General features: G+C 43.9%; 4 protein-coding genes and 1 non-coding gene across 12 annotated transcripts; 2 read left to right on the top strand and 3 right to left on the bottom strand.

Moving 5' to 3' along the window:
* Positions 1-297: 297 nt before the first annotated feature.
* Positions 298-2,480, top strand: LOC104423862 (exocyst complex component EXO70H1). The gene is made up of 2 exons (XM_010036301.2): positions 298-2,278; positions 2,467-2,480. Exons 1-2 carry the CDS (start codon positions 298-300, stop codon positions 2,478-2,480), a joined length of 1,995 nt encoding a protein of 664 aa, XP_010034603.2.
* Positions 2,481-3,305: 825 nt separating this feature from the next.
* TRNAR-UCG lies at positions 3,306-3,379 on the top strand. The gene has a single exon. It is a non-coding gene; the product is annotated as a tRNA-Arg (tRNA).
* Positions 3,380-3,470: 91 nt separating this feature from the next.
* LOC104422529 (dirigent protein 25) lies at positions 3,471-4,828 on the bottom strand. The gene is made up of 2 exons (XM_010034874.3): positions 4,256-4,828; positions 3,471-4,049 (listed from the first exon to the last, which is right to left on the bottom strand). The coding sequence occupies exons 1-2, from the start codon at positions 4,737-4,739 to the stop codon at positions 3,595-3,597; spliced, it is 939 nt and encodes a 312-aa protein (XP_010033176.2). The 5' UTR covers positions 4,740-4,828; the 3' UTR covers positions 3,471-3,594.
* Positions 4,829-5,940: 1,112 nt separating this feature from the next.
* Positions 5,941-7,110, bottom strand: LOC104422527 (dirigent protein 10). Its single transcript, XM_010034873.3, has one exon. The coding sequence runs from the start codon at positions 7,026-7,028 to the stop codon at positions 6,105-6,107; it is 924 nt and encodes a 307-aa protein (XP_010033175.1). The 5' UTR covers positions 7,029-7,110; the 3' UTR covers positions 5,941-6,104.
* A 708-nt stretch (positions 7,111-7,818) lies between these two features.
* LOC104422526 (DNA repair protein RAD51 homolog 4) lies at positions 7,819-12,140 on the bottom strand. 8 transcript variants are annotated; one of them, XM_010034869.3, is made up of 10 exons: positions 11,944-12,140; positions 11,681-11,760; positions 11,258-11,373; positions 11,083-11,164; positions 10,663-10,797; positions 10,123-10,239; positions 9,946-10,036; positions 9,042-9,112; positions 8,380-8,529; positions 7,819-8,149 (listed from the first exon to the last, which is right to left on the bottom strand). In XM_010034869.3, exons 1-10 carry the CDS (start codon positions 12,029-12,031, stop codon positions 8,111-8,113), a joined length of 969 nt encoding a protein of 322 aa, XP_010033171.1. In that variant the 5' UTR covers positions 12,032-12,140; the 3' UTR covers positions 7,819-8,110. The 8 variants fall into 8 exon arrangements, 7 of the variants coding, with proteins under 7 accessions (XP_010033171.1, XP_010033172.1, XP_010033174.1 ...); XM_010034870.3 differs by having other exon boundaries at positions 10,126-10,239; XM_010034872.3 differs by lacking the exon at positions 10,663-10,797.
* Positions 12,141-13,369: the final 1,229 nt, after the last annotated feature.

The following is a 13,369-nucleotide window of genomic DNA, read 5'->3' as shown; positions in this document are numbered from 1 at the left end:
GCACAGTTTACGCAGCCGCGTACCGCGTTCCGACCCTCCACTGCGATCCCCACCCACGCATTGCAAAGTCAGACCTCACTCGTCATTCCTCCAATCACCTCTCGCAATCTCTCCGCTTCCCTCCTCCGCACAATCCTCACTGTCTCTCTCTATATATCCCCCCTTCCATTCTCTCTTCACCGTTCAAACCAACCCAACCCTCTCAGCATCACAGTTCTCTCTCTCTCTAAAATCTGCTGAGTTCAGAGCAGCTGATACAAAGACACAGATTTTCACACTTTGACAGCAACACAAGCCATGCCGAGGAAAGGAATGAGGACCATCTTCTTCCGGCCATCGCCCTCCGGCTCTCCGGCGAGACCCGCCGCCCCGATCCGCGGCGACCCCTTTGCGGACACGTTAATGGCGGAGCGAATCGCCAGCGCGGAGCCTTTGATCGGAAAGTGGGCCGTCGACTCCTCCTCCGGCCCCGAGTCTTCCCAATCCCCGTCCACCTCGGGATATGCCGGCGCTGCTCATCTCTTCCATGAGGGCCGCCACGAAGCCAAGCTCTACCTCAGCCGCGTCAAGGACCTGCACTCCGCGATGCTGCTCTGCATCGGCGAATACTCCAACTCACGCTTGATCGTGCGGGCTCATGAGCTGTTGCAGACTGCAGTGAGGCGGCTCTCCCAGGAGTTCCACCGGATCCTGTCGTCGCAACTTCCGTATCTCGATCACCCAGAATCGGTCTCGATCCCGTCTTCACAAATTTCTACCCGGTCGAGCTTCTCGGATTTTGAATATGAGTCGGAGGACGAGTTATCAGCAAAGCAGTTTGCTGCTGAGCCAGGGATGCAGGAAGACGAGCGAATTCCTAATGCAGTGGTTTCCGATCTAAAGGCCATCGCAGACTGCCTGATCGCTTGTGGGCACGGCAAAGAGTGCATGGACATCTACAAAATCGTGCGAAGATTGGTCGTCGACGAGGAACTGTATCATCTCGGGTTCGAGAAGCTGATTGGCCCTTCGCAGATGCAGAAGATGGATTGGGAGGTCCAGGAAGTGAAGATCAAGAGCTGGCTGAGCGCCGTGAAGCCGGCGGTCCAGAGGCTCTTCTCTGGCGAGAGGATCCTTTGCGACCAGGTCTTCGCGGCTTCGCCCACCTCGCTCAGGGAGTCTGTCTTCTCCAACATTGCACAGGACGCCGCGGTCGCGCTGTTTGGGTTCGCAGAGGGGGCAGCAAAGGCTATCAAGAAGTCTCCAGAGAGAATCTTCCGCCTGCTCGACCTCTACGAGGCCATTGCCAGCCTCTGGCCGGACATTGAGTCCACCTTCTCCTCCGACGCAACATCTGCTGTCCGATCCCTTGCGATCAATTCGCTGATCAAGCTCGGAGAGGCAGTCCGCTTGACGCTCGGCAACTTCGAGGCAGCCGTCCAGAAGGACTCTGCCAAGCAGTCCGCTATCTCCAGCGGCGGCATACACCCGCTGACGCGCGACGTCGTGAAGTACCTAGCCCACCTCGCCGACTATAGCGGTGTACTTGCCGACATACTCGCCGACTGGCCCGTCGACAGTAGCCCTGAGCACCCGCGGTTCCCGGACTCCTACTGCGCCGACTGCGACTCCGCCGCCTCCGTGGCCGCCGGATATGGCGATGCGTCAGCAATGTTCACGCATTTTGCGTGGCTCGTTCTTGTCCTGCTGTGCAAGATCGACGTGAAGGCCGAGCAGTACAAGGACGTGGCTCTCTCTTACCTCTTCCTCGCCAACAACCTCCGGTACGTCATCGACAGGGTGGATCGGTCCAACTTGAGGCACCTCCTCGGTGAGCACTGGGTGAAGAAGCACGAGTCGAAGGTGAAGCTCTACGCGAGCAACTACGAGCGGACGGGATGGAGCAAGGTCTTCTCATCGCAGGCCGATCTCACCGTCGAGATATCTTCCGGCCAGGCGAAGGAATCGCTGAGGAAGTTCAACGCGGCGCTGGAGGAGGTTCGGGCAAAGCAGGTGGGATGGGCGGTGCACGACCCGAAGCTGAGGGACGAGATCGCGTCGTCGCTGGCGCAGAAGCTCGTGCCGGCTTATCGGCGACTCTACGACGGCTGTCCGAGGGGAGATCCGGTGGTCAGATTCACCCCTGACGATTTGGATGATTACTTGGCCGGCATGTTGCGTGCCACCGGCGGTGGCTCGGAGAGTTCTTCGACGGCGTCGTCCCGGTCGTCCAGTCACTGGCCGTCCCTGCTTCGTCTGGTCAAAGGGGGCGCCGGGAAAAGTCGAGAGCCGGCGATGTGTAATTTTTGTCAGAAACAAAAAAAAGAAAAAGAATTAGCAACATTATTTGATTCTCTCTTTCTTTCTTTCCCTATGGAAAAGAACATTTTTTATATATGTATATATTTTATGGAACAAATATACTACTGAACACTTACATGCTTTGGAGATAGAAGATGTTTGCAAACATTCCGTGTTCCCTTTTAGATTTTTGCGGCTAGGTACGTACACATTTATTGCTGCTAGGATCTCCTCGAAGCGCCTAATTCATTATTAAGGTTGTTGGGTAAATACGATGCTCAAACCTTCAATATATTATGTAGGATAAATTAAACACCGTGACGAGCTCTTATTTAATTTAGCTCTTATTTAATTTAAGATACTACATAGAACCCGTGACACTTTCCGTTAGTGGACGAAGCTCATTTTGGGGCAAGAGGGGGGAGCTGGCCACTGAAATTAGTTAAAATTAAGAGTCTCCAAATTAAATGATGTTACAATCTTATTAATTGATGATGTATAATTTAATATCTAGTAATCAGAACTGACCATGTGAATCAATAGTTCTAGATATAGAATATGCGGAGTTGACAAAATGATAACATTTAATTGATCATTGTGAGAAGAGCTAGCTCAATAATATGAAATTGCACGTTCACATTGACTCGTGCTTAGTGTAAACACATGCTATAATGAGAACTCGGAAGGATCGGAGTACAAACACACGAAGAAAAAAAAAAAAAAAGGATAGGAGCACACCCCATTGGCCAGCCAAACCACACCAACCTCGCTGTCACGTCGGTTTTTTAATATTTCTCGTCTTTTATTTGACTTTCTCCCATGGAAAACCCTTCAGAAAGAGGAGAGAGAAGCAGCATTCTGGCTGCCCAGAATGTCAAAATTCGAAATCCACTTCGATCTCATGTGGCGGCAGCTTTGATGCTGCGGCGGTCGGTTGGTCAGTCTGTTGCCATTATCCAGAGGATCCGAAATGAAGAGTCAAATAGATATAAATGTTAATTCTGTGGGAGAACAAGCAACAGAATGACCGCATAGCGCAGTGGATTAGCGCGTTTGACTTCGGATCAAAAGGTCGTGGGTTCGACTCCCACTGTGGTCGATTCTACCTTTTTGCTCTTTTTTTTGCCCCCTTCTTTTCGCTTTTGAATGTCTTTTTCTTCCCAGCACAGACAATAGAGAAGGACAATGAATAAATCACCGGACGATCTCCAGTTGAAAATTTTGTTCAGATTGAGATTTGCTGCAGTCACGAGAAGCACGAGAACACCTCCGACAAGAGAGAGTTTCTCTGTACTTTACTTGAGAAAAAGTATATTAAGCGAGGTATAAGGTGAACTCGAGCAGGGTCTCCGTCTCATCGGTAATTTGCTGGTTCGGAGGAGCTGGGAACGTCTTCACCGTGGCGTACCCTCGGGCGTCCACGTACTTCCCGGTCCCTCCCATGATGGCAAGCTGCGACTCCGACACGGCGGTCCTGTGCACCCCAAACAAGCTGAGGCTGTCGACGTAGCCCCCGCCCTCGAACATGGCGGTCAGGGCGATGGTTTGGCTGTGCCCGTCCTCGGAGCTCGCCACGTAGAACCCCTGTGCCTTGCCGACCAGGCCGGAGCCGAGCTCGTGGCCCTCGGTCAGCTCATCGTCGAAGACGGTGAGCGTCCCGAACATCAGCTTCTGAAGGGTCATTCCCTGGGGGAGCTGGCCTCCGTTCAGTACCGGGAACCCGACCCCGCCGTTGATCAGGTTGACTCCGTTGTTTTGAATGACGTTACCTGAAACACCAATCGCTTTTAACACTAGCACACTATGCTATTTCTATCTTTTGTAAGGATTTTTATAACCATGATTTATTCATGATGTAATATGATCAAATTCATCCGAATGCATAGAAGTCTCTAATTTGGAATAAATGTTACCAAACGGGGATTGCTCGGAACATAAGTTTCCGGTTCAGTGTCGTGATTCTAAATCACGTTACCTGTATTTCCACTCAATCCGGTCAGGAACGGAACGTTGTTGTTGTTGATGAGTCCGTTATTGGCGCTGTTCTGTGGAATTCCACTATTGATAGGGAGGTTTGCGCCGTTAGGCTTGGCAAAGGGGACTTGAGCGCTTAGCGCTGGGTTGGCCACAATGCCGGTCACGGCCCGAGCTGATGGGTTTGAGCCGCCGAGTATGTCGTGCATGTAGAAGGTCAACGGATGAAGCTCGGCGCCACCCACCGTGGTGCTGGTGGTGCTGGTGGTGCTGGCTGTAGTCACAGCCGGTGCCACAGGAGCAGCCGGATTGAGGACAGCCAACTGAGCTGGATTTGCTACCGATGGAATGGCATTATTAGGAGCGGACGAAGTTACATCCTCGATGAGTGATCGAGAACACGCAACGCATTGGATGGCGAGAGCCAAGAGAAGGAAAGAGGCTGTGGATTTTAGTTGCGCAGGCGCAGACTTGCGAGTAGTCATTGAGCAAAATCAAGAGGGATTACGCAAAAATGGCCCTGGAGAAGTTATTTCTCTTCTTCTCTTTTCTGTGTGAAGGAGATGATGGTGAATTGATGATGATTGTGAAGATGATGACAGTAGGGAGAAATTGTTGGGTTTATGTAATGATGTCCTGTCCATCTCAAATGCTAAAATGGAGTTGTTGAGTTGGGTTTGGTGCTGGCAATGCATTACTCTTTCCTTTGTGTCTCTGCTGGTGCTTTCGTTTAAAAAATAATTGCCAAGAAGACCACCTAATCCTCACACCAGACCATTATTAATTCCCTGACTGGTCTGGAGCTAGCTTCTTTTTTCCTTCTTTTAGCCTTGTCTTTGTGTTGGGTATGTCCCCAACGAAGTTTCCCCAAGAACGGATCAGAAAACGGTTACAAACTACAGCTCGGTTAGGCAGAAATGATATTCGATGTATTGTCCAAAAATGGATAATCTGCTAACATAATCAGCTCAGTCAACTAGATCTAATACTTGGTCGATGGAACTATATTTCTGTGTAGTTTGTGTTTATACACACATACGCCGATGGATCCATTCGATTTTGTTTGTCAAGTACAGCCCCTTCAAACTAGTTTAGACATTCCAAAGCTAGTTTATCTGTTGATATGTTCTTCATGATTTGCATAGGAAAGGCTTGCATTGCAGTCCCAAAAACAATTTGGAAAGAGGTCAACCATTTGACAAGTTACTGTTAAAAATGTGATATCTTGAATCAAAAGACTCTTCAGAGTGATCTGAGACTGTTTAGACAAGCATTCAATTAGGTAGGTTTTTTCAAGCCTTCTCAGGATTTCATCCCTGGCAATCAATACAAGTATGCCTTTTACTTGTGTTAATGCCAGATTTTCAGATTTGACCTTTGGTTTCTTCTTGTGCCTGGATTGACTGGATCTCAAACAAACTGCCTCCGACAATACTGATGTCGGCGAATTGGAAGTTTATCGATATGATAAATATTGAAGGAACTGGAATGTTGATTTCCTCCTTATCCAAACAACCGGCATCTATCTGTTTTAAGAAGATTTCTCCTATCAGTAAATGTCTGCAGTTACCATTGAGGATTTGAAAGAAACATTACGACAATTCATTAGCAAAGTTGCAAGTAAATCAGAGAATTCTACTGTATATGGTGCGATTTGTTGAAATGAAATGTCCAGAACCAATACCATTTTCTTTTAACAATCGACTTACTTCATGAACAGAGATGCTAATACAAAGGTTAAACCCATTTCTTTCGAACGGCCTTTCCGATTGAATTGCCAAATTAGAACCACGACGACTCAAGCAAACACACAGAATTTCAGATACAATCACTCTCTCAGACAGATATCACTATGCCAGATATACAGTGAACTCGAGAACAGTCTCCATTCCATCAGTGTCATGCTGGTTCGAGGCTGCGAAGGTCTTGACCGTGGCGTATCCTCTGGCATTCACATACTTCCCGGTGCCTCCCATGATGGCAAGCTGCGATTGCGAAACGGCAGTCCGGTGGACGCCAAAGAAGCTGATGCTGTCGATGTAGCCACCACTCTCGAACATGGCTGTGAATGTGATGGTTTGGCTATTCCCGTCCTCGGAGCTCGCTACGTAGAACCCTTGTGCCTTGCCAACCAATCCAGAACCGAGCTCGTGCCCCTCGGTCAGCTCATCATCGAAAACAGTGAGGGTCCCGAACATCAGCTTCTGGATGGTCATTCCCTGAGGGAGCTGACCGCCGTTCAGGATCGGGAAACCGGGTCCGCCGTTGATCAAGTTCGCTCCGTTGTTCCCTCCGTTGTTCTGCAGCACATTGCCTGTGTTCCCGCCCAGTCCGGTTAGGAACGGGACATTGTTGTTGTTGATGAGTCCAGTGTTGGCACTGTTTTGCGGAATCCCGCTGTTGATGGGGAGGTTAGCTCCATTCGGTTTAGCGAAGGGGACTTGAGCACTCAGCGCGGGGTTTGTAACAATGCCGGTCACGGCTCGAGCCGTGGGGCTAGAGCCGCCAAGTATGTCGTGCATGTAAAAGAGCATCGGGTGAAGATCGGTGTTGCTTCCCGTGGAAGCAGGACCTGTGGCCGTTGATGCAGCCACAGGAGCTGACGGGTTGGTCAGTGCTTGAGCCGGAGTGGGTAACGGAGGCGTGAATGCAGGAACGGAGGTTGCGTCCTCGCTGAGAGCCCGAGAACAGGCTACACACTGAATGGTTAGAGCCCAGAGAAGCAAGAACGCCGCGCATTTGTGTTGGACGAACGCAATCTTCGGCGATGCCATTGCTTCGATGGTCTGTGTGAGAAATTTTGCTAGCGCAAAGAGCTGGGAGATGTTTTTTGTTGGCTTGGGATTGAGGATATCTGGAGGACTAGAAGGTTTATATAGCATGAAGAGGAGAGAGGACTGAAAGTAATGTGGAGTTGATGAATTGGAGTAGGTGCTCGAATAGGAGTCTGAAGTGTTTTGGTTCAGGAACAAAAAGAAAACCTGAACCACCTCGTGTTTTTAATTACTATATATTCAGCTGAAAGCTTAGCTCATCAAATTAGCTAATGCACGTCCCAAAACTTATCTATTCTGCACGATTCCTAAATGTCCCGAAACTCAACTTCGGCTGCAATGTGCAAATCGATTGAGTTGGGTGAATTCCTTTCAGTTATTTTTCAGCTGTGTTACGGAATCCCACATCAATTCCAAAAAAATAATGCACGCCAACAATCTATCTAGGCAAAATATAATAATAAAGAGAAAATTGGAAAAACACACTAGAAAATTTATTATCGAAGTTCATTCAAATTTGAACTACGTTTCTGTACAAAGGCACTTTGCGAATTCACTAAACTTCAAAGAAAGTTAAAATATAATGATGATCTTCTCTTTAGATCAAAGTACAAAGAGATTAGGAATCCTCAAAAAAAAAAAAAACCACTCGTGTTTGTGTTCATTGAGTGTAATGCTGACCGCTTATATAGGGTGTGGTTTTTAACCTAAAAGCAAAATTAATAGAAAAGACAAAGCCCCCAAAAAAATTTGGCTTCATCCGCCAGCAGTAAGCACATCTAAACCAATGTTGAACAACCAGTTGGTGTATTTGATCTAGCCAAACAACAAAAGCGCCGAGTACATCTTGAATACGAATTGGCGATCAGCATTACACTCTCAATGAACACAAACACGAGTGGCTTCGACACAAACTGCATTGGTGTCACTGAAAAAATTTACAAGATTGGTCTATTTTAAGGGGCTTGATCATTATACATTCTTCTGAATGGTCAATAAATCGCTAACTGAGAAGATACATTTCACAAAATGCATCTCCACAACTCACACTTTGTTGCTCGTCCGTAAATTTGAAAGTGTGTTTAGTCGTTGATGATAAACTTTGCTGCCTTACCAGAAGCCTGAAAGAGAGTGCAACGCTTTAGTCTTCACGAGGATCATGTCCAAAATACAGAGAAAAGCAATCTATTTCTAGATATTGATGGTGCCAGAACAAAATCACTCTACTCTTGTTGAGGCCATCTTTGCCACGGATCATAGTAATTCATGATTGATAAATGGATGTGATGCAATAGAGGGGGAGGATTTTAAGATAAATAAATGCTTTTATTGATGGGGCAGACGAACTTACGATGGATGGATGTTTAAGTAGAGACACCTGATACGTATTGCTCCCACAATCACGGGAGAGCAGAAGCCTCACATGGGGGAGGGTTTTCCAGCTCTCCCCAAGAGCCGGTTTAGGAATACCTCCATCTCCTCCAACAGTGTGATTTGTTACCTGAAACAATTGCTTCCCTTTTCAGCCAAAATGATGATAAAACCTCTCATTCTTCCATTAAAAACACAAGTGAATTTCTAAATTTCACTCATCTTTATGCAGCATTACTTTATTGGAAAAAGTGAAATTAAAGAGTTGGATTCAGGAAGAGAGACGTGAAATCATGGGGAATATAAAATTAAGGATGCATCACCAATTGAGAACTTCTATGAATAAGCAACTGCAACATTAATCACCATGAAAATGAGTCAAAATAGTGCATCATGCATCATCCTCCCTCTTTTCATGCTTCTGAATGCTTAGTGGTTCTAAGGCAAAAATAACCAGGCCAGCTGCACTCATTTTAATTTTCAAGTAACAGAAACCAAAGCCACCAAACCCTGTGAGGATATGGAAAATAAAATACATGCAATTCGCAGTTATATTCTCGACCTTTTCTCTCCTAAGAGTATACCATTGGGGGATGAGTACTTCAAAGAATGAACATGCAACGATTTACAGGAAAAACTCACCAGAACTGCAAGATTGTATTCATGGGCCAACTTCTTCAGAAGAGACATAGCAGATACCATCAAAGCACGTCCTGGAGTCATCCCATATATCAATATAAACAAGTACAACCGGATAATGCGAAAACCAAAACCCAACTGCAAACAGAAATTATTTAGAAAATGGGTGGACAAACAAAAGAATATTTCTCTAAGCTTGAAAACTGAGAACCAGTTTTAATAGCAGCCTGATGACCCATTCAGTGTCAAACAATATATATCAGTAGTTACTCTTTCCAGAAGCATCAACACAGATGGGCAAGCGACGGAATCCTCCACTGGTCAGTTTACTGATCAATTAAAAGCAATTTGATTCAGATTAGCAGGCAATCTTTCTACTGCATGAGATTTTTTCTGAACTTCCTTTGCGAAGCATGCCCAGTGAACATCATGGTGAAATAAAACTGGAACATATTTCTAAAGCTGAAACAGAATACAGCTACAGTACCACACAAGTTCTTCCATTCTCAACTGTTCCAGATGTAATTAAAAAAATAATCTTAAACTAATAGCAATTATTTGTTCCTGTGAGTTGATTCTGTATGAAGCATACAGAGCCAACCAATAAACATTCGATATCATCATTCTTCTTAAAATAATGGAAAAAACAGATGAAAATTTGCCTAACTTACTAAGGGAGCATAAGCTGGCCCAAAAATTGACAAATTATTCATCTAATGGATTTTGATTCCTAGAAACTTGCCTAATCTTAAAATTAGCATGTTCAGCATTATTATCTTTTGGTTGACAAATTAGAAGAACATAGATGAGTAATAGTCACATATTGTAGAGCATAGCAATACACAAAACATATCAATTCAGAGCTTTAGAATACATGGAAACTGCGCATACATTCAAGAGTGTGTACCCTGTGAACCACTGCTGCCAAGAATTGGTGTGATCAGGGATGAAATCGAATCAATGATTATTAATCTTTCATCATTGTCTCCTCTGCACATCTGCAGCAGACACTCAAACTTTACAATTTACATAAACTAAAGAGTTCTACCATTGTCAAGCAATTAAACTTCTTCATTTTCACAACAACCTGATACTTCAACTTGGACTCCAAACAGTGTAGCACATCAAACATAGAAAAGATGTCATATACAGAGTGGCACAATATGCTGTTCATAACTTCTTGAAGAACTCTTGGTTGCATCTGCAAACGGAAATAGCCCAACATTTAAAGGACAGAAATTTCATCAACAAACAGCTAGAAATGCAGCACTCCTTTACAAAGAATAGCCATTATTGGCTGCTAAGACAGACAAACACCATTTTCCCCGTGATCAATGTTAATGATACATCATTTACTCGCATAAATCTGAGTAATCTGTGCTAAAAAGTGCTGTTTACGAAAAAAACATGGTTAGACTTAATCAAAAACTGAAGAGTTGGATGCTCTTGAAACAGACTAAGAGAAGGGCACCGCTGTACTCAAACTATTGTCTGGGCACAAATGATGTCACAAACAGCACTTCCATTCTGGATATAGCACTAAACAGGTGATTTCAAATGAAAACATTTAGGGAAGAAAGAATAACACGAAAAGGGAGAGTAGCAATAGCACATTGATATGCACCTCCTCAGAAGCAGGACATGAAATCTGGTTCAGAAAGCGTGCAATGCGCTTTGCAGAGAAAGAATTTCCTGTATCTATGTATATAACGCCACCCATATGCTTGTAGGCAACAGTTGATGCGGTCAGTAGACAAAACTGACACAAAAGAGCAAAAACGTGTCAGCACATCGGAAATAGTGGTTAATGGTAATATTCGGTTAATACAGCAAATTAAACTAATGTTTTGTGATGTACATTTTTAAATCATACATGGTTGAAATGGACTCATGATTGGTTGCAATAGGCGGTTAAGGAGTATGTCCTCGAGCATTTTGCACAAGAGTCAATGGCGAATTGCCAATTAGATGGAAGGCAACAAGATTCAGGGGCATTCGGGTATAGTCATTGTCCTGATAGTGTCCAAGAAGAGTTAATCCATACTTGTGTTTTACCAGAAGAAGATGGCCCTGCTAGCTCAGTCACTTGCCCCCTGCGAAGTCCACCTCTAAGTAGAAAGTCCATCCTGATTCAAACAGCCAAAAATGTAAGTAAGTTCATAAATAGCATCGCTCTCAAAATTTGATGGAACTGAAAGGTATGCTTTGGCGGTGATCACCCTTCGCATCCAGTAGACAATACATGCTTATTCTTTTGAGCATCTTCCATTAGGTCCACTCCATTCAACCATGGTTGGTGCAGGCCATCTATGACATAGAGGACCTGGTTTATCGCCTTCCCAAGCAGAAAAAGCTATTTAAGTGAATAACAAGAAGACCCAGATAATCTTTTTTCTTCAAACACGAGGTAGCCCACATCGAAACTTGGCCTATGAATTTCCCCACTCTCTGAATTATTGGTCCATGGGGAGAATCCAGAACGTGCTATAGCTTCAACACATACAAAGTCCACTCCTTAACCACTAATCCAACACGGGTAATTGAGAGACCTCACTAAATATTAATCCCGAGATAAGAACAAATAGTTCATGGCACCCCACTGCAAAACAGCTTGGAAAGGAAGAATCCGTGAGAAACCTGACCTGCATAAATCTCTCCGACGAGGGTTGTTGCTCCGCGTCCGCCACTAAAGACTGGAGGTCGCGAATGAGAAAATCTTGTACTGAGGCAAAGAAAAAAAAATCCAGAAAGAGAGTCAAAATTCGGTCTTCCACACTACCCATTTCCATTCCCGGCAAAACCAAACTTCCCTTTTGGAATTTTTCTGATCTTGGGACGTTTTCTTCCTTTCTTTCCTCTGTATCCAAACGGGTAAGAACAGAGAGAGTGGAGGGGGTCGAGGAACCTGTGAAGATGCCGCGAAGAGCGCAGAAGCTCTGGAAATCGGGGTCCAGGATCGGGAATTCCGTCTCCAGCCGCTTCAAGGACGCCATTCCCTGCACGATCGTCACCTTCCCGAAGCTGGCGACGAGCAGAGCAGAGCAGCAGGAGTGTGATTCCTGAGCTCGTCGCTGGCCTTCCTTTCGATTGACTCTTCTTGCGGTAAAGCGCCTCCCAATTTCGCTCATTTATGTAAATTTTTTTTATTTTAATAATCACGAGCCGTATATTTAAATTTTAAACTGTGTAATTTCAGTTCATTTCAACATTCCCATGACAGTGATTAAAAAAAATAAAAATTCCCATGACTTTTTTTATTATTATCTTTTTAATTCCAAAAGAAAAAAGAGTCATATAAATTCTTAGTATACTAAAATTTAATGGAGTCATGGAAGAACTCCATAAGTTTTGAAATTTAAATGCATGAAGGGAATGTTTAAAAATTCACGTGCATTGTCGTGATAAATTTTAAACTTTTTCATTATAACTTTTTCTTATTTTTTTAAGTCACATTTAGGAGCATAGTTTTTGTGTTTTCATTGTTTCCAAAAGTATGTGAGAGAGAGAATACCGGATGATGGAAATAAATTGAATTTTATGGAGTCTTTTTTTTTGGTCGGAATTTTATGGAGTCTTCAAAACTCATAATTAGTTACGATAATCCAATAGAAATGCAGAAAATAAATTAGAGTCTTCAAACAAAAATTTTCTGATTTTTGATATATTGTTTTTTCTAGAGATGGAATTAGCCTTCAAATAGTACATTATGCACAACTTCTATGATTTTTAGTTGAATCATAATTGGATATTCGCTTGGAGTAAATATCTTGTCAGATAAAAGAACATTTTAGACTTTTTTATGTTAAATAGGGTAGTAAAAATTAGGGTCGGGCTTTTTAACTTCTCCTTTGACTTAGACAATATCATTTTTTAATGTTTTGCCATCTATTCCTTGGGAGACTTAACTTTTTCGTACAATTCTATCAAAGTGATTCATTTTTTTTATAATTTGATCAACTATTTTTATTTTGTTTCTTTTTCTTTTTAGGTCTCATTTTCCTTACTCTTCTTTCTTTCCACGCCATCTCATCAATTCTTCTTTTTTGTAAATTGTCTCTCTATTTTCTCTCTTACAGGCCATTTTCTTCTTTCTATATTTTCTAGGAGTGTGCAAAGGAATTAAGAAATGCCCAAATCGTTTGGAACATGATCGGATCACCCAAGAACCGATGGTTTATAAGGGAGCCGATTCCAATTTCCAATCTATTGGGACTAACGTGTACCGATCTAGTTCTCTGTTCCATATATGGAACCGCTCACTCGCCCGCTTAGACCAAACTGATAATATATAATATATATTTAATTATTAATTTAAAAAAATATAAATCCCT

Source organism: Eucalyptus grandis, chromosome 10 (genome assembly GCF_016545825.1).
Source record: "Eucalyptus grandis isolate ANBG69807.140 chromosome 10, ASM1654582v1, whole genome shotgun sequence".
Taxonomy (NCBI): domain Eukaryota; kingdom Viridiplantae; phylum Streptophyta; class Magnoliopsida; order Myrtales; family Myrtaceae; genus Eucalyptus; species Eucalyptus grandis.
The sequence above is the reverse complement of the archived record's forward strand: the minus strand, read 5'-3'. Positions and strand labels throughout refer to the sequence as shown.